Source organism: Pholcus phalangioides, unplaced genomic scaffold, assembly GCF_987345545.1.
Source record: "Pholcus phalangioides strain wild (caught in Gottingen) unplaced genomic scaffold, Ppha-v1.0 ptg000015l_1, whole genome shotgun sequence".
NCBI classification, from domain to species: Eukaryota; Metazoa; Arthropoda; class Arachnida; order Araneae; family Pholcidae; genus Pholcus; species Pholcus phalangioides.
In genome coordinates this window covers 4130442-4149953 of record NW_028301608.1, presented here as the reverse complement: position 1 = coordinate 4149953, position 19512 = coordinate 4130442, and the positions used below count along the sequence as shown (strand labels likewise).

Sequence of the window (19512 nt, the reverse complement as noted above, 5' to 3'; positions counted from 1 at the left end):
AGGAGAAATACTGTATTTCTCCTCTAAGGCTCAGACAGGTGTCCTCCTTTCTGAGTTTTTGAATCTGATAACCTTAGTTTGGCAAGAATTGCTGATGTGACGCATTTGGAATACCGATTTCCTCCACAGAAATAATGGTCAGGCAAAACTATTATCACTCTGGCACTTCTGCTGCCATCTATTACATACATAGTAAACTATGTGGCACACGGTTGAAATCACGGTTGAACTTAGAATCATAATAAAAGTTTAGTTTTATATCTAATAGATGGCAGCAAAATTAAAGGTCACACTGTCACTTTGAATCAAATATTTTAACATTTTTTTGCCCCGGCAATGGCGTCAACTTCATCAAGTACTTTCTGCAATGATAATAATTTACGAGCGTTTGTACCCATTGATGGTGAGGAAAAGAAATCATATCTCAGTGTAATACTCGTTTATTAATTATTGTAGTCGTAAGTCTTGTAATTTTTTTAAATATCTTTTATGATAGTTTTGATTACCAAGTTTGGCAACACACGGGGCGTGTGGTTGTTTTTCTTTTCTTGTTCATCTGGATTTATTAATGATCAGGTCGACGGTCGAATCGACGGACGGACGGACGGGGCCGAGAGATGTTTCGTAATTGCGCTCATAATCGCATTGCTCACTTAATTTAATAATCGAAATGTCGCGGATGTGGAGGTTATAATCGCTGAGATGAGCGCTTCCGATGGTCGATTCTCTTTTCTCGTGGTATGTGTGTCCAGCGGACATCGATTTTTTTTCTTTTTTTTTTTACGTACCCTTTTCCCCCCATGACATGACCAATATTTTAGGCATATCGTGATTTTAATTTATCCCAATACAAGCGCATTATAAATATATATATTAGTTGCTGTTGATCGCCCAAATTATCATTTATATTTGAGAATTTCCAAGATTTACGTTTTCCCCTCGTAAATTGCTAAAATATTTACGTTATCCCCTCCTCCTAATAGTGCCATTCAAGTTATGTGTATAGATATAAAACATCTGGAGTGCATCTAATGATCTATGACTTTGCCTGTGATGCCTAGTTTTCAACTTAAAATGTTGAGAATGTATTTAATTCTCGAAATATACATTAAAATTATATGTTAACTGTTTGCTGGCATTTCTGAGCTTGAATATACTTTTTCATCCCCCCCCCCCTTTTATTTAAGTTCTTCAGCTGTGCAATTGGTCGATAATCTTAAATTAAAGTTTTCATAATGAATGATAGTTCTAATTTTGATCGAAGCAACCATCAACAAGTTCTTTTTAACAAAGCATTCTTAGGAGCATCGAGCAATCGGTTAGGCCAATGGCTAAGTGATTTTTCTGAGGCCCTACCTAGTGAATTCTTTCAATCGGACCAAATTTCTGTGAGGCCTCGGGCAGTGCCCAGTTGGGCCCATGCGTTAAGACGACGATGCCTTTCAAATGGGAACACAGATGCAGTATTGGTTGACCAGGTCAGAGGATGGTGATGCAAGCCATTATGCCCAGCATCAGTGATTGGAGTTGACCCGGCTGATTTTTTTGTTTTTACTCATGTGTTACTTTACCACACACCATCTCTGGTCATATATTGCTGTAGGGCAATTTCCAACCAGTGGATTGAGAAATGAAGGCACCATCTATCGGTGGTCACCCCAGGCTAAGTAACTAAAAAATTCGTTTTTGATGTTCTTCCCCCCGGGATTCAAACCTGTAGACCTTGACGGTAACCTTCATGGTGGAAGAGGAGCATCTTACCATGGCACCACTCATGTGCTTGACTCACACATGTACTGGCATAATCTTGCTCCTCCCCCTCAAACTCCAAGTGGAAATCCGCTTGTGCTCATGTTGAGCCTACAATGTCAAGAGTTTTGTACCAGATAACTCCTTGTTAAAATGTTTCTTGATACCATGATACAATGCAGAAGCCAGGGGCAATGCAACACAGAATTTTTACGTGTGTAAGACATCTTTTCGGCGCCAGAGTTATATTTATGGGGGGGGGGGGGGGTTCTTAAAGTCCAGGGCAGAAAATTAGAGGAATGAGTGGTCGAGAAAATTACTGTAGAATGGGAATAGGTTAACAAAACCGTGAATCTGCCTCTGCTGAGAGTGAGTGACTAGTCAGTGAGCAACCAAAAGAGTGACCCAGAGAGTGTGCAAGCTTATGAGCAAAGGCAAGAATGACTTAGTTTGGGGAGCAACCACTTATGTGCAAGTATATCAGTAACCAAAACAGCGGACAAGCTTGTGATCGATCCAAATAGTGAGGTGCTAGGTCAATGAGTGGTTGAAAGAGTGAGGGGCAAGGTCAGTGAGTGTCAAAAGAGTTACCTACAGAGCAAGTGAGCTTGGAAGTGACCTATAGAGCGAAGAACCACATCAGTGAGTGACCTGGATAGTGTAAACATGAGCGATCTAGAGAAAGTAAGCGGACGCGAGCAACCAAAGGAGCAAAGGGCCATATTTACAGGAGGGGGAACTAAGCATGCCAAGGGTGACCAATTTCAGGAGAATGGGTGGTCAATAAAATTAGATTAGGATAGGTGAAGGGCAATGAAACTATAAGTTCACCTCTGTTTGGTGTCCCTCTATAGTCCCTAAGCTGAATATGTTGAAATCTACAATCTTGCAGAACAATCTGAAGAAATTTTAAGAAAACTGTAGGAAACATTGTTATCGTAAAACTTTTACTGCAGAATATTTTGAGTCAGCCGAGGGCTTTTTTGTGCAGAACAATGCAAAACATTCTGCTTTGGGGGTCTATGGTGTAAGCTGCATCAGTAAAATGACTCGGAAAACTAGAAAATTTGTATGCTTCGTGCATTAAAAAATTAGTTTCCTCTGCAAATTAAATTCCTATACAATACATTCGTGCAGTTTGAATTTTGTAAATAAAACTTTTTTCCCCTAAAAATTCTCTGCAACTGTATTTTTTTCTGCGTCCCTAATTTGGCATCACTCTCTATAGTGGCATCTTGTGGGGGCCACATAGGTTTCACGGCCTTAAAGCCTATTCACACAGGTTAAGTAATTTAGTAAACTGAATTTTAAGTTAAGTGCTTTATAATGTATGCAGACGTTAAGGGCCATTTACACTGGGTTTAGTTTGCTGTGTATTTATGGGGGGGGGGGCAAAGCAGGTATGGCAGTTCCTGAGGGGAGGCAAATTTTGATTCCACTTCTGCTAAGAGATCAAGGAACTAAGTCTGAGAGCAACCAAAAGAGTCTGCAAGCACATGAGTGACAGGGACAATATTCAAGTATGGGAGTGACCAAAAGAGTGATTGAGAGGGTGTGTAAGTGAGTATAGGAGTGACCAAAAGAGTGATTGAGAGGGTGTGTAAGTGAGTATAGGAGTGACCTAGGAGCAAGGAATCGGGTGAGTAAGGGACAAAATCAGTTATCTTGATAGTATGAAAGCATGGGAGTGACTTGGAAAATAAGGAAACATGTCAGTGAGCAAAAGAGTGTTCAAGCATAGGAGTGAGTGGCTAAAAGAGCAAGGAACCAGGTCAGTGAGCAACAAAACGAGTGACCTAGAGAGTGTTCGAGCATGGGAGTGACCAAAAAAGTGACTTTGAGAGCAGTCAACCAGGTCATTAGGCAAAAATTAGTGTGCAAGCATGGGAGAGACCTAGAAAGCAAGGAATCGGGCCAGGGAGCAACAAAAGGAATTATATTGTGAGAGTGTGTGTGCAAGCATGGGAGTGACCTGGAACCGGCCAATGTCCAAAATTTTCACATTGGCAGGCCAGTGATTACTGGCCCAAGTCTGATAACAAAAGACATGATTAGAGATCATCATCAAGTTGGTGTATTTTTTTAACGATAATTATGCTCACATTAGTTATGACAATCCATCAAACCACAGTCGCAATGTGGTAATCATTTTTTTCTCTAAAATTTGGCAGAAAAACTAATGTTTATATAATTATTTTTTTAGTTTTTTTCCTCAAATTTCACTTTTTTTCCACTCGCCACATAGAGTTAATCCAATACAGCTGCCTTACTGTATATAGACATGTATCACACGTTGGTGATTAAAAAAATGTATTTGGCTCCTACCGGGCCATCTTACATCAGCACATTGAGCTTTGGCCAGGGATCTCTAGCCATTTTGCGAAATGGCCAGCCAAAGTCTGAATCATTTTTGCAATTTGGACTTTGGCCAAAACTCTTGACCAATTTCCAAAGATAGAATATCACGAATCATAGTTGACCTTAGCAAGATTTATCTATTTTGTGTCGAGTTATAAAGATGTTTCTCTTCGTTAAATTTCCTATATATATCCACAGTAATGTGGATAACGGCTTGCTAAGCTTTTCTGAGTTAGTGTTGGGAATTGAAAATAGCAATGCCAGTTTTCCTGAAACCAAAGCTATGAATTGGGAAATTTTAAAAATTTGAGCTTTTTCCTGCGATCTGAAATGGATTGTGGAACGACAAATTTTTTTTCTGCGTTGCATGATTTTTTATTTATGGCAAAATATATTGTTATGAGTCAAAATTGTTATTTTTCAGGTATAGTTGCGATGCTCATCATGACTACTGTTAATTTAAGCATGTTGGTTGTCCGTCTTATCTGTGTCATCTTATTGGGATTCTCATACACGTTAGCTCAAGAAACCAATGACGAAGGTATTGCAAATTTAGCTCATTCTTTTTTTTTTTACTCGCATCAAATAATTTTTTCCATTCAAAGAAAAATCATAAAATTGACAAAAGGAGTTATGACAGGACTGGACAAAACCCAGGTTCCAGGGTGACTGATAAATTGGTATTGGTGGCTGAAATTTTCTTTGGCAAGTTACTAAATTGCAGGCTGAAAGCAGCACAAAATGTTTGGAATTTATAGCAGCATATCTGCCAACATGAAAAAGAGTCACTATGCCCTGAAAAGTCAAAAAAACATCATTTTCAACGTTTTTCTTCTGGTAAAAAATTTATTTGGCTCCTAAAAAAATTGTTCTGGTGCCTAGATTTTTTGTGATTTGTCCAGTCTGGCGTTATGAATACTCGAGTCTGTTTACTTGAACCTTTGAAGGATATTATGTGATTCCAATATGTTATACAGGTCAAAGTGGAGACCGTATGTTACACTACTTCCTTTAAGCAGTATACCAATTTATTTGTAAAAATTCTTTATGAATTCAATTTTTGAAACCTGGCAGCAAGATACAAAACACAAATTGTTGAAAAAAATTACTCTGAAATGAATACTACAGAAAAATATAGGACATAGCCAGTTTTGTGGATGAAATTCTTAATTTAATGGCCGAAAATTTTCAATCTCTGTCAATTATAATGATTTCACGAAAAACACATTAAATACAACAAAAATATCTAGCAGTGTAGCCAGGGATGCTGTACGTGCCCAAACACCCATGGAAATTTTTAGAATGGGTTTGAGCACCCCCCAGAATTGATTCAAAAATTAAAATTTCTTATATGAAACTTACGATGAGCACCCACAGGTTTGAAACATTTTTAATGCTCTTAATATCCTGTGAATAGCTTATTAGAAATTTATGGAAACATCATTGAAAAAACTGGATATTTAGAGAGAAACTATGTTACTCTCCGCTATTCATACGAAGTATGAAAGCCTGGATAACCAATCAAAGATCGAGATGTAGTTCGGAAAGAAAATTCCCATTCCTCTGTGGGAAATCGAACCACCAGTCTCTCACTGTCTGGGCAAGTGTTCTAACCATTGAACTATAGAGGACAGACATTTTCATTCCGTAGAGCATATGTATGAATGCTGAATGGGACTGCACATGGACAGCCTCCTAGCTCAACTAATAGCTCTTATGACGGCAGCCCCCCAGATGGCGACATATAGAGAGAAGCGATGTCACTCTCCACGAGTGACTAGTGAGATACAGCCCGCACAGTAAGAGATTGGTGGTTTGGTTCCCCACAGAGGAATGTGAATTTTCTTTCCGAACTACATCTTGATCAACGCTTGGTTATCCAGGCTTTCGTACTTCATATAACTGGACATTTGTTTAGAATAATTGGACACCAAATTATAACAAAAATATGGCTATGCTATGTTTTGTAAAATATGGATAATATGATCACCTTATATATTTATTTTAATCCTTATTATTTGCTTATAAAAAGACAAATGTTCATAGGTAGAGTTGCCGTATTTTTAAGTAAATTGCTGGATTTTCGTAATAAAGTTATAGGACCTTTAAAGTTATTTAAAGTTATTAAGTTTAAAGTTATTTTACCTTCTGAAGGTTGGCAGGACTGCTAAGGATGATATAAAATTTTCTGAAATTGTTACATTTCATCTTTTAATGTGGGGAAAAGTTACAAAGTTCCTTAAGAGTAAAAAAAACATTATTTAGGACCATGTTTCTTGAGCAAAAATCATGCTTGGCACCTAAATATTTTCCAATTTGTTAAGCCCTGCTAATACATATTGGGGGGGGTGGGGGTGGGGGCTCTCCATAATTGATACTTATTTTATGCAGAAGTGTGACCCTTCTCCTTCAACAAGTGGGAAGCTCCCATAGCTCTTGCTTAGGGAAGAGTGCTGATGGGCTAGATGCTGAACTAATTGCTTTTTATTAATTTTTTGTGTTGTCAGTTCTTCGGGAAATCTCAATTTACTTAGTAGAAAGCATGCCTGAGTGCTGTCCTGTCCCTTTCCCTCTTCCCCCAGGAAAATTCATATTTTTTTTCATAATTTTCAGGTACTTTGCATGTCTACTAACGTAAGAAAAGGGTCACTGAGATAATTTCCAAAAATTGTCTGCAGACTCCCATATAAATGTTCGGTCACTGTGGTGACAAGCCAGGGCTGGACAAATTCATTGCTCAACATGTAAAAACTCTTATTATATATTTTGTAATAACAATTTTTTCCCAACCACATTCAACTCAAGCACATAATAAGAGCCAAAAATGTGAAACTTGTTTCCCATCAGTGAGGGTGATTTCAGATTTTTAATTGGTGACCTTTAATTTTATGATGATGAGCATCGATGGTCCGAAAATTGATAAATTTGACCCTGTGCCAGCAACAGAATTTAGGCAGTCTTCTATACCAAAGCAGTGTTCAGCAAAGGAAAAGTGGGTAATATTGCCCCTTTGTGCAGCGACTCAAAGGAGGGGGGCAGTAGAAGCTGCAGAAAAATATAAGATCTTATGGGACAGCTTAATAAGAGGGGGCAATAGAAAAGAATTCTAAGAAAGAAGAGGGAGGGGAGACAAGTATGCCAAAGGTTTCCATCATGTCAACAGCCACAGTAGTGTAGTGTCAACGCATATTCGTGATTTATATTAAATATTTGTACATTTGTAATAACTTTTTTGAAAATTATGTGAATGCATATTACATCAGGACTTGAAAAATCGGAAAAAATTTTAGGTGCTAGCAAAATTTCATAGGTGCCAAACAATTTTTTTCCCCTACAAAAATCTGTCCAAAATAGCGTATTTTTTACTTGTCCAGAATATAGGGACTGTATATACTAACGGACATGCTAGCATAATTTCTGATAATTTTGTGTCTTCCTTCTACTTAATTAAGTTATCATACATAAAAAATATTTGATGCAAATTCTAATTTTTTAGTCTCCATGGCGACCTGGCACTCGTCCAGCCCTGTATTGCAATTTCTTGTTGTTAAAAAAGAATTTTGTTTTTACAATGAAGTGAGTAAATTCAATAATGATATTTAGTAATAGGTTTTGGGCATGTATTCAAGTTACATGCTCGGCTGGGCAAGTAAATTTTTTAAGATTTGTCCAGCCCAGTGTCAAACCCTGCTTCAGCATGTACAGCGCCAATCAGTTTTTGTTATTTTGGCAGAATTTGCTCAATATCCACTTCACAGAATGCCACCAAAAGTTTGTTAAAATTTTCACTGTGGCAAAGATGAGGGAAAGGGCACAAAGAAAAGTAGTAGTAATTTAAGGGAAGTTTTTTCTGTGGTTTTCCAAGTTCTAGAAACAAATGGGAGCTTCTCCTTTGAAAACATTGGTCTATGGAAAGCAGACAGAAAGACCAGAACAATAAAATAATCTAAATAACAAAAATTGATGTATCTTCCACTCTTGCTTTTGATTCTGAAGCTGGATGGCAGCTCTTCGAACTCAGGGGCTGGTCACGCGAACTCACCTTATTTGTCACCGGTCATGGACCTTTCCCGGCAAACTTACATCGCTTTAAAGTGATTGCCAGTGACAAATGTTCTTGTCTTGAGCCTGGCACGCCACATGCTGTCCAGAAACGACGCCCTATCACTTCCGTTCCCCGGCTGCCCATCTACGCAGACCATGGATGCTTAGTATACTACGTCGAGAGGAATCAAGAGAAAAGATAAGAAAAATGGTGAAATTCCTTGAGGAACATCCTGGGAAGATAAGGGATCCGTCTCCTTCAGCTCCTGCAACTCTGGTACAAGCACCTCCATTAAGGAGATTGCAGTGTCTTCACCCTGACAGTGCGCTGGTGGCACTGTTTGAAGGCGGGGAGCAGGATGAATCCTAAATCTATAATCAAGTGTCTCAGAGATATTTTAAAGACCTTCAACTGTGATCAAAAGTGAATTGGACAGAGTGTACTGAACTGCCCGAGCGCAATGGGGTGCTCTGCCTTTATGTCAAACAATTCTCGATCAATCAATCAAATTTATTTATTTGTTTAATTTCAATTTATTTATTTATTTTATTTAATCAAATTTCTGATTGCGCCTTTGTGATATGATTTTATACATCTTTCCATGATTATTTATTATCCGTGCCCGTTGCACTTTGACTTTAACTTGATTAATTTGATTCTTCTTTTTACATAATTTTTAATTCCCTTTCACTATATGTAATCTTTGACGTATCAATAAATAATGGCTTTGCCGGAGATGCCCTGGACCTCCCCCCTTCTGGGGGAGCCGAAGAGCTTATGTTGCTTCTTGCGACAGAGCCTGGGTGTCTCGCGGTTTCTCCAGTTTCTCCAGCTCTTCGAACCCATAGCATGCACCTTTCAGATATTCTGGCATGCGCAGATTTGTTGGAAGTTTCTCAAATGAATGCTTAAAAAATGCATGTGTGGTTCTGTAGCAGACAGGGAAAAAAATCCCTGTCTTAGTATTAGAGTTGTTACATAGATATCAAATTAATGCTATACTTTGCTTTAAGTTGACGTCCTTTGACTTCACTAACAAAAGAGTTATAAATCTTCTTTTAAATGTTTTGTGATAATAGAAAAATCTAGGGCTGGACAAATCACAAGAGATCTAGTCACCAAAAGCAATTTTTGCCCGAATAAAAAGAACCAAAATAAATACCTCTTTTGACTTTTTCAGGACATCAGTGACCCTCTTTAATGTTGGCAGATATGCTGCTATAAATTCCAAAACATTTTGTGCTGCTCTCAGCCTGCAATTTAGTAACTACACAAAGAATATTTTAGGTGCCAATACTAATTTTTTAGTTGCCTTGGTGACCAGGATTTATCCAGCAATGGAGAAATCTAATATTCACCTCGATGAAAATTTACTAACTAAATATTTCTCTATATTAATCAACTTTTTTTATTTATTTTCCAGGTACCTCTGAAAAGCTGGAAACATGCTTGGATCACAAGGGGAAGGTAGTCTCTCATGGGGACCGATTTTTCCCACTGGGAAGTGATCCGTGCACCCAGTGCACATGCCTGAATGGAAAACCTGAGATGTGCATTGCTGTTTTCTGTTCGCCACCCGAAAACTGCAGGCAGTATCAAGCACTGAGTGATAAGTGCTGCGAGTTCGTTTGTCTGGACAGAGATTTTCCGAACAAGGGATCTGGAAATAGCTCATATCCAGGCAAGGATGGTTAGTAATAAGTAGAGTAGGAAGAATTTACTTGATCAAATTCCTGCATAAATAAAGTTATTAATTCTTTTATTTAAAAGAACACATCACAAATTAAATCTTTTTCAATTAGAATAACATGAGCGATATAATTTGTCCCTAAACTACGGCAAATTTTTTCTGATAATGAATCAGAAGGATTCAGGAGGGGGGTTGATTAGGACAGGAACACAGATGGATTTGCCACCTGTGAGCTATACAAATTTTACATCGCCATTCATTCAAACTTGATCTGGGCTGTAGCTTTCTGAAAATTTAGATTTGGGCCTATTTCATGATCATCCTCGTCTTCAGTCTTGTAAGTAATAAAAGCTACAAAAAGCTTGTTGTCTATAATGCAATCTAGAGAAATGAAATGGTTGTTAGTGCTGCCTTTATCTTTCTGAACAAGATTGCACATGTTAGAGAGTGCTGCTTTTTTTTTTATAGGAATGGTAACTCCCTCTACAGCACGAGATGCTTTAACATGCTGCACTGGAGTGGAGAATCTTTCAATCGTGGATTTCAATGTAGTTTTGTGCAGGCCATATAATTTTATTACCAAATTGGCTATAACATGTACATTTATATTTTCTTTCAATTATACCGACACTTGACCAAATAATATTAAAGAATTTTTGTTGTTTTGGAGTGAAAATAAAATTAATAAAAATATCTATTGAAGCTCTATGTAAGAGATCGTGAACTAATTCGATCAGTCAGTTTACCAAATTTGAACATGATAGTCCTTGCAGAAGATTAAAAAAAATAACATTTCCAATGTACAGACCTGCCAACTTTCCAGATTTAGACTGGCAATACTGGATTTTGCAACATTTACAGGACTTCTGGACTATGAATTTATAATGCCAGGTTTCAATTACTTCCATCAACATAAAAAAAAATGAAAACTTGAAAAATGAAGAAAAAAACCATTAAGTTTGTTGTTTTCGTCTGTCACTTTCTTTTCTTTAGAAAAGAACCCCGTAATCACATGTGAATGGTGGTCAAAGCCATCCAAATCGATGATCATAAACAAACGTGGCCTGTTCACGATGAAAGTAGTTTTTTTTCAATGTGTTTGATCATAAAGACGGCTGGTAGATAGTATTACGATCTAGTCAATATTTTATTGCAAAAAATTACGGAAATCATGATCTATGTACCAAAAATACAAGACATCACTAGTTGTGGGGTAATTATTGATGGAAGAGAAGTTGAGGGTTTAGAATGATTTCATGAAAAAATGTTTAGCATAGCGAAAATGTCCAGTAAGTATCATTCAATGATTGTCATTCCTTTAGAATGTTCATGGACAGAAGTTGGACAGCAAATGATGGTAAAAATACGGAAATGTTCTGTAAAATATTGGTAATTTTGTCGTGTTATGTATTACTACTTATGTTGATTGTTATTAAGGACATTAAAAAATTTGGCATGCTAAAGTGTGTTTGCCGGATTTTTAAATAAATTGCACATTTTTCATAAGAAAGTAACAAAATTTGTATCTTTTGATGATTGGCAGATCTGAATATATTACTTTTTCTAAATTCGAGGCAGAATGTACTTTTTCTTCATAGATATTGGAAGTTTTTTTTTCCTTGGAAATGAGATTTTATAACTGAATTTGATTAAAGATGTCTAGAATATACTGGCGTATTAATAATATTTTTCTATTTACGCGATGTTTTATTATAGAATCTGACTCTTTGAATACTACAAACTTGGGCCTGAGACTTGTAGCGAGCACTGTGACATCTTTTCTGATATTAGCGTTGTTGCTGTTCATGATTCATAGGCTTAGGCAAAGACGCTTGTTGCTCATGATTAGAAGTGAGTCATATATTCATTTATATTCATCAAATTTTTATATCACTCCATGCACCAGCCTTTCCGTCAACGTGTCCTCCTATGAGCTGACTTGCTAAAAGTGATTTTGTGGCAATCATGACGGGAAGTTTAAACTAGGAGGAGTAATTAATACACTGTCAATTATATTTTTCTGATTGAATCATGGATGTACCATTAGCCACTGGGATTATTAAGTGCTGGACATGTCACTTGTACCTCCTGAATATGTGGTATTTCTTGGAATAAGCAGACAACATATAGACCCTATGTGAAAATGAATAATCTTGTCAATTGAGATGTCTGCTCAGTGATGAGATTTCTAAATGCAAAAGTACAAAATTCGAGCAAGTTATTGCAATCTTAACCAAAGATTATAGCTGTTTTTGAGAAATTTCCAGAAGTGTGCTTTTGGTGGACTATGTGGAGCCTGAAAACAAACCATCTGAAATATTGTAAATTTGTTGCGGGAGAGAAAACTCGTTTGAAGGTACCCAAAATTTTGGGGAAGGGAGGGGGAATTGTTGCTGTATAGAAAAATGGTGAGGATATGTAGTCTGATAAAGAAAATACCACACCATGGAAAAATAAATTGGAAACAGACCAAAATCTAGTACTTGGTAAATAATTTAATTCTAAAAGATGTAAAAAGAGTTGGACACATATAAATATACAGGCTGTCAAAAAGATGTTGTAGCCCTTTTTTGAGCATGACATTCTCAAAAACACAGTTGTTAAAAGAACAATACATTTCAATCAAAACCTCCTATACATGAAAAGCTTTTCCCAGTCATGTAATTGTCTGTGTTTGGCTAAATCTCTGAATGTGGATCGCCCAGGGTTAATGTCCGGCAACAGCCCACCTGTTAAGATGCCATGGACTCGTTTTAATAATTTCAAAATTCAAACATTTTGTTAATCAGAAATATTTAAGAATATTTTAAAATTCAGAATAGACCAGTGAGTTGCAAAGTTGACCTTGTCAGATTTTGGGTTGTGACTGAAAAAAGTTTAAAGAACCCTGATCTAAGTGACCTGGCTTCTGATAGATAATAACCAAGAAGTGCATATTAAACAAATTATCGCATGTGACAGTCAGTTACCTATCTGAAACCAAGGGAATTTTCTTGTTAGTTTTGTTGCCGCTGTGGTGGTCGAGTGGTTATAATGACGGACTCGCGATGCGAGGATCCGGGTTCGAACCCCACAGTGGTGGTCGGCTGAAGTTGGTTTTCTGTGATTCCCAACTTCAAGGCGCGAATGCGAGCCGATCTCCCCGTTAAAAAGTCTCGCCACAGAGAGCAACTACAACGTTACAAATATTCAATCATTACACTTCACTCACAATTTGAAGTATAGATGGCAGCACTGAAATATCATACACAACACTAGCTACACACTCAGGCTGTTAGGTATACTAACACTTTGTTCCAGACTCTGCCACAAAGCTGGGCTGGAAGAGATCTCGGCAACGGCATAAGTCCGGTGGCAGAGACCCTGGCGTTCATTCATTCATTGTTAGTTTTGTTGTTGAAATTATTATTTTTTTTTATATGCAGTAAAACCTCGATTATCTGGGCTAATGGTGAGGAAATGGAACACAGATTACCCCAAAAAATGGTTAAACCACCAATAGTGTAAAAAAATAATTTAAGAAACCAGGAGGGGTAAGACAAAAAAAGTATGTATTTTCATTGTTTAAAATTACTATCCAGTGTATATACAGTGGATCCCACGTATAACATTTTCCAAAAAACCCATCATGGAAAACTTAAGCAGAAAAGCGCTTAAAAATAGGAAATCTTAATGAGAATTAGTTGGAGTTGAGACAACGAAAATAAGTTTTACTAAGCGGGAAAACATTGTAGGTGAAGACGTTATAAGCAGGATTGACTGTATATCATGTTATTCGTGCTAAAAAATCTGATTTAAAAAAAAGCACTTATATTACACTGGGCTTCACTGATAGTAGAATCCTTGTATCTTGCCTTTCAATTGAAGGATTCAGACAAATAATGGTGTATGTTATTTTTTTCAAACTTTACAAAAGATGCAATTAAAGTTATCGCTAAAAAAGGGAAATTTTTTCGCCTGAGTTTAACATAAATAGTTTTCCATCTGAGAAGATAACGTGGCAACATAGAATGCTCTTCCCTTTATAGAACTCACAATTGCAGCTATAACAGAAGCTATATGGAGCATTATTCAGTGGAAAAAAAAAACAGATTTCACAAAAACATAACAAAACATTCATCCGAACCCTTCAATTGTAAAAAAAAACCAATCTATTTCAATCAACACCTGTCATCGTCATTCGTTGGTGTACCAAGAGGGAAGAGCTTAGGCAAATTTCTCCATTGCTCTGACACCAAGTAGTATAACACGATACACAATATAATTAGTATAACATCTTCATGTGCATGAGAAGCTTTTCCTGGGCCTGTAATTGTCTGTATTTGGCTAAATTTTCCAATGCAGATCGCGCCAGGGCAATGTCCGGTTCTTAGGTCTTATGTGTGCATATGAAGGCTGCTGTTTCAACACATCGAGATGGGACCTCTGAGAATGGGGGAGAGGAGTTCTGTAAAAGAATGAAGAAATCCAGTTCTATACAGAATAGAAATGCTTGTTTTTTTTTATTGACACATTCACAAAATCTTACGTTACCAATGAAAAAAAAACCACCAACTACAGCATGAATAGGGAAGAGCTTAACATGAAATTAAAATTTTCGTACCCAGTTGATCGAGATTCTACTGTATTTAAACATATTTAGGTTTCACTGAATTCAGATAGTCAAAATTTTTCGGTAAGTTAGAATTCATGAAAGATATATAAAATAAAAATCTGTTATCACGTAATGGTATTTCTACAAATTAAATTTTTCCCCCTGATCATACCTGATCCAAGAGGTTAGTGAAAACCAGAACTGTGTTTAAAAAAATCTGTGACAGACATAAGGGATTGTGTTTGCGATTTCGATTGAGCTGCTTTAGGTCAAAGAGTATGTAAAATAATTGTTGGTGTGGTAAAATGAAACGTCTCTTTTTCTTCTTTAGGATTTCACGCTCGTCGCATGGATAATGGGACTGCTCACTTGTCACGAAGATATTCAGAGGATGAAGATGGAAGTGTTGGATATTTTGTTGGTCATGATCATCTGGACTTCAGCCGTTATGATGAGCCTCCTCCACCTTATACTCTTTGGAAGCCACCTGAGATGTATATTCCACCGGGAGAAGCTCCTCCACCATATGATCTCTCTGTTCAGTTAACTGCACCATTTGGTAACCGTCGGTATAATGCAGGTGCAAGTGTTGCTCAAACTGAAGTGGTGCAAACGTCTTCCACTAATGAAAACAGGCTGTCTGGTTCTCAAGCCACCGCTCCAGCATCCTCAGTGTTCACAGTGGCAAACCATAGTCAGTTGAGCCAGTCATCAGATAATGTGCTCAATGCTCCTTCAGCGTCGAATACTCATAGGGTAACAATTGAACCTGAACCACATACAAGCTCTTCGAGAGCAGTACTGCCTCCAGACTTTCAGTATGAAGAACCTGGTTGCTCAAGCGGCCCTTCAGTAAGCCAGCCTTCATCATCTGTGCATGAAGAACAGGTTGTTAGTGAGGAAACTGTTGCAAGCTGCAGTAACACAGCAGGAAATGCAACAAGATCTTTGTTGCCTAACCCTGAAGAAGCGAGCACTTCTGCTGCTGCTCGTTGTACCTGTAATATAGTGGAAGATAGGTCTTGGAATAAACGTCATTCTTGTAGTGACTTTGGTGAACAAAGTAATGCAAAATCTTTAGGTGGTAGGCCTTGGAGAGACAAACGTCTTAGCTTTGGGTCTTCAACCCAAACCCATAGTAATACCACTGCTAATAATAGCAACAATAATCTTTACCCTGACCCTACTGCATGGAATGGAGAACCTAGTGAATCTTCCAGCAGTTCTAGTCCTACTTATGAACAACCCACTCCTAGTCCAGAATCCACTAGTGATTCTAGCTTTGCGGAAGGTGAATTCTCAAGAAATCAACAGGAATCTGGTGGATCTGTACCTAAAAATGAAGTGATTGGGAATTCACTTGTGAAATGTGAACAGACTTCTGCTCAGGACACGCTGCAAACGTTTGCAAAGAATTCAGACAGTGGAGACGATGAGAATAAAGCACCACCATTCCAAAAGACTTTGTCACATTTCAAGAGGTTTTCTTTAATTAAGAAAAGGAAGAAGAAACGACAAGAAGGTCGGCCAACAGAGATTAGCTGCAGTGTTGTTTGTCATGGTATCCCAGATAGCATACATACTTCACAAACCCTTGCTCATCTACCTGAAACAGATCTAACCACGGCAGGCAAATCAAGTGATGTTGGATCATGTTCTCGACCTATGGAAGCCATAAACCCACATATCGGACATAAGCTGGCTAGCAGTGGTCTTAGACGCTGCATTAGGCCTACGAGTATAAGTATACATGATCAGTCGTATAAGAGAAATTCTGGTGATGCAAGTGGTAATGGCTTCAGCGGTTCATTCTTCTATTCAGAAACTTATAACAGCCTGCCTTCAAGCATGGTAGCAATTCATCGTAGGGTAAAGAGCAGGAGTTCCCGCCCGCAGAGTACAGAAAGCTCAATAGAAGATAGAATGGGCAGCTCCGGAGCACATGGGCGCATGTCTGCATCTGTTGGATCACCCTCTAGTCACAGCACAATAAGCCGAATCACTCGTTCTGGCTCTGTTTGCTCTGAGACTGGAGAAAGACGTTATCACAAATCATCCCCAACTTCTTCACCTCAAGGTGCCACCTCTTCTCAGCCAAGTCACACCCTGGGTGGAGAAAGGGAGCGGCAAAACCGGTCTAAAAAGTTTCAGTATTTATCTCCGGTTTCAGTTTCGAGTAATTCTAGGACTTACAGGATCGATATCGCTAATTTATCGGGCAGCACATGTACCATTCAGAATGGTATGAGAACTTTACCTGTGTGGATTGTCAATAGTGAATCTATTTTACCCAAGGCAGAATATAGCATAACTTCAACATCTGCTGGGATTCTCAATAGATGTCTCTCTGCTAGTCAGATAGATGAAAATCCTATGGACCCAATTTTGGGTAGGAATTTACATCCTGCTTTGCAGATTCGCGATCCTAGCATGTGCGACAACAGTTGGGAAGCTTGTAGTCACCTCTAGCAATAGTATGGTCCATTAATTTGATTCGCTTGTTATTTACATTTGGAAATTTCCTTTTATGGTTTTATTGGTAATAATTTATTTTTCACCTTATATAGACCACACTTTAAAATATTACACTGGCCTGCGTTTTTTTTTTTAAATAATGAACTCCTAATAAACAGTTAACACATAGATCATAATGTTAGTATGTATGAAAAATGTCATATTTCAAAGTTTTGATTTTTTTTTATGCCACTAAAAGTTTCTTCATGTGTGTTTCCATATTCTGTAAAAATGGCATATGTTTCTGACCGATAGAACACCAGCTATGGCATTATTACAAACTGTCCCGTGTATTGAAACCAGTTGGCTATTGCTGCTGGTTTCTTTTGTCTCCTGAGAAGTGCAGTTTTTTACATGACATTTTGCATGCACACCGAGGATAATTGTGTAATGAATTGTAATCTGTGTATTGCGATCTAAGAACATTTCTTGGTTTTGACACCAATATCAGTTTATTAAGTAATATTGTTTAGTTAAGTATTATTTCAAATTGTGAAATATCTGGAGATATGCCTGCACATGTATGCTGCGTATTGTTATTGAGAGATTTGCTGATCTCTCGTGTAATATGTATGGGATAGCAGATAATGTTGACTTATGAGACTAGTAATGAAACTTTTATTGTCTTGTAACTGTCCAAGTGTGTGGTTTGTGTACCAAAATCTCGGTCAGAGACATAAAAAAGCCATTCAGAATCTTCTATAAACTGAGCACCTCTGTTGAGTTATTCATGTATAACAAAAATATTTTAAGAAATTGAGGAAGCGCTATTTCCACTTGAGGGAAAAACATGTCTCCAAAGTTGCAGTACGAGTTCACTGCAAAATTCCCCAAAGAACAGTTACAGCATCAACTTGGTGGTAAGAAAAAGCCATTGAAATCAGCTGTAAACTGTGTAAGCCTTTGTTTTGGCTCTCAAGTGCAAAAATATGATTACTATGATGTGACAAAACATGATTGAGTGAATTTATCTTTCTTCTTCCCTGAAGTCATCCAATCGATTAATTTTCATTAGTTATTATGAAAAATAGCCGTTGATACAATGTATGAGAATTATAACTCGCAGTTCATTAATGACTTGGATTGCATTAATAAAATACAATATTTTAATTGAATCTTTCTTCACTTGTGTGTGTTTGATGGAAAAGAAGCAAATTCGGCCAGAAGAGCCCTTTTATTAAATAACAAGGTTCTAAATATGGGGATTATGCCTATAGGTCAGTGGTTTTCAAAGTGTGTGTTGCAGGTTAGTCAGTGACATGGATATGGGCCTGTTCAGTGCTTTGAAGTGGTTTTTTTTTGTATAATGTGTTCCCCACGCATTCCCAAGGGATCAGCATGATCCATCCAGGGAATTTGCTAGATTATTCTGGGGAGCTGCTGATAAGTGTTGACTAGGGCAAGAGAACCACGGGTGACAAAGTTTTTAGGCCACTGATATAGGTGATAGGAAAACGAGGTCATTTGAATTATGTGTGAAACCGTCTTGGTTAACCACTAGTCTAAGTTGATCAGGGTGTAACAATAGTTGGGAACCTTTGGCAAATTCCCCAAAGGTTCCCAACTATTGTTACATTCTTACAAAAATTACAAGGGCTTGACAAATCACTGAAAAAAAAAAATCTTGGTGCCGGAACAGGAGTTTTCTGTGCCAAAAAATTTTTCCACCACGAAAAACAGATCTAAAATAATATTCCAACTTTTCCAGGGTATAGTGATACTCTTTTGTGTGGGTGCTTGTATGAATTCCAAAAATTTTGCACTATTCTCAGACTCCAATTTAGTAACTACACATAAGAAATTTTAGATGCCAACATCAGTTTTTTAGTTGACTCGGTGCCTGCAATTTGTCATACCCTGCAGAGAAGGATTACAAAACTACATTTTTGTGAGATGACCACCTGCCTAAAGGTGGTATTCATCAACATAGTTTAAGCTGTACTCACAATTTTTGGATAGATGATTGACACTCAGATTGGTTAAAAACCTGAATTTACCCGATCTGCGTCTATCTCCAAAAAATAGTGACTGTAGTTTAAACCATGTCTGTGAATACCACCCTAAGCTGACCAGGAAACTGTTGCAATGTACATGTGGTCGACTTTTTCTTGTATGTAGATTTTTGTAACTGTATATCAATTTTTTTTTATTCAGTCTTTCTTATGGAATAAATATTGCAAACAACATATTTTAAAGTTTTTTAAACTATTTTTCCAGTTTTGTGATGGCTTTAAATAATTTAATTTAAATTAAATAAAAAATAAATACTGTTTATAGGTCTTTAAAAAATAGAGATCTTTGAGGTTAAAATAAAAACGTAGGCCACTGTCATTTATCAATTTCAAATTATGCTACTACTGTATTTTGAAATAATAGATCTTTTGTGGGAAATACTGTATATGGATGCTTGAGAGACATTGAAACGTGACCCTTTGTTATCCATAGAATAACTTTTTTTTTCATATTGTGCAGTCAACAGAAGAGACAATTTACCATTTTCAATTCGTAGCTCTCATATTTGGAAAAAAAAATATTACATTTTAAATATTTTCTTTTTTCACT

At 37.3% G+C, this 19512-nt stretch overlaps 1 protein-coding gene across 2 annotated transcripts; it reads left to right on the top strand.

Moving 5' to 3' along the window:
• Positions 1–519: 519 nt before the first annotated feature.
• LOC149075278 (uncharacterized) lies at positions 520–17039 on the top strand. Of its 2 annotated transcripts, none has more exons than XM_089242608.1 (5): positions 520–738; positions 4532–4648; positions 9576–9833; positions 11559–11693; positions 14768–17039. In XM_089242608.1, exons 2-5 carry the CDS (start codon positions 4543–4545, stop codon positions 16903–16905), a joined length of 2637 nt encoding a protein of 878 aa, XP_089098734.1. In that variant the 5' UTR covers positions 520–738; positions 4532–4542; the 3' UTR covers positions 16906–17039. The 2 variants fall into 2 exon arrangements, with proteins under 2 accessions (XP_089098734.1, XP_089098733.1); XM_089242607.1 differs by having other exon boundaries at positions 653–738; positions 9576–9842.
• The last annotated feature ends 2473 nt before the right edge of the window (positions 17040–19512 follow it).

What these genes read in the sequence shown, in the direction of transcription:
- LOC149075278 (XM_089242607.1), top strand. Translation starts at nt 4,543, where the DNA reads ATGCTCATCATGACTACTGTTAATTTAAGCATGTTGGTTGTCCGTCTT. An exon ending in TCAAGAAACCAATGACGAAG is followed by an intron (nt 4,649 to 9,575) that starts GTATTGCAAATT and finishes TTTATTTTCCAG; the next exon opens with GTACCTCTGAAAAGCTGGAA. An exon ending in CTTGTTGCTCATGATTAGAA is followed by an intron (nt 11,694 to 14,767) that starts GTGAGTCATATA and finishes TTTCTTCTTTAG; the next exon opens with GATTTCACGCTCGTCGCATG.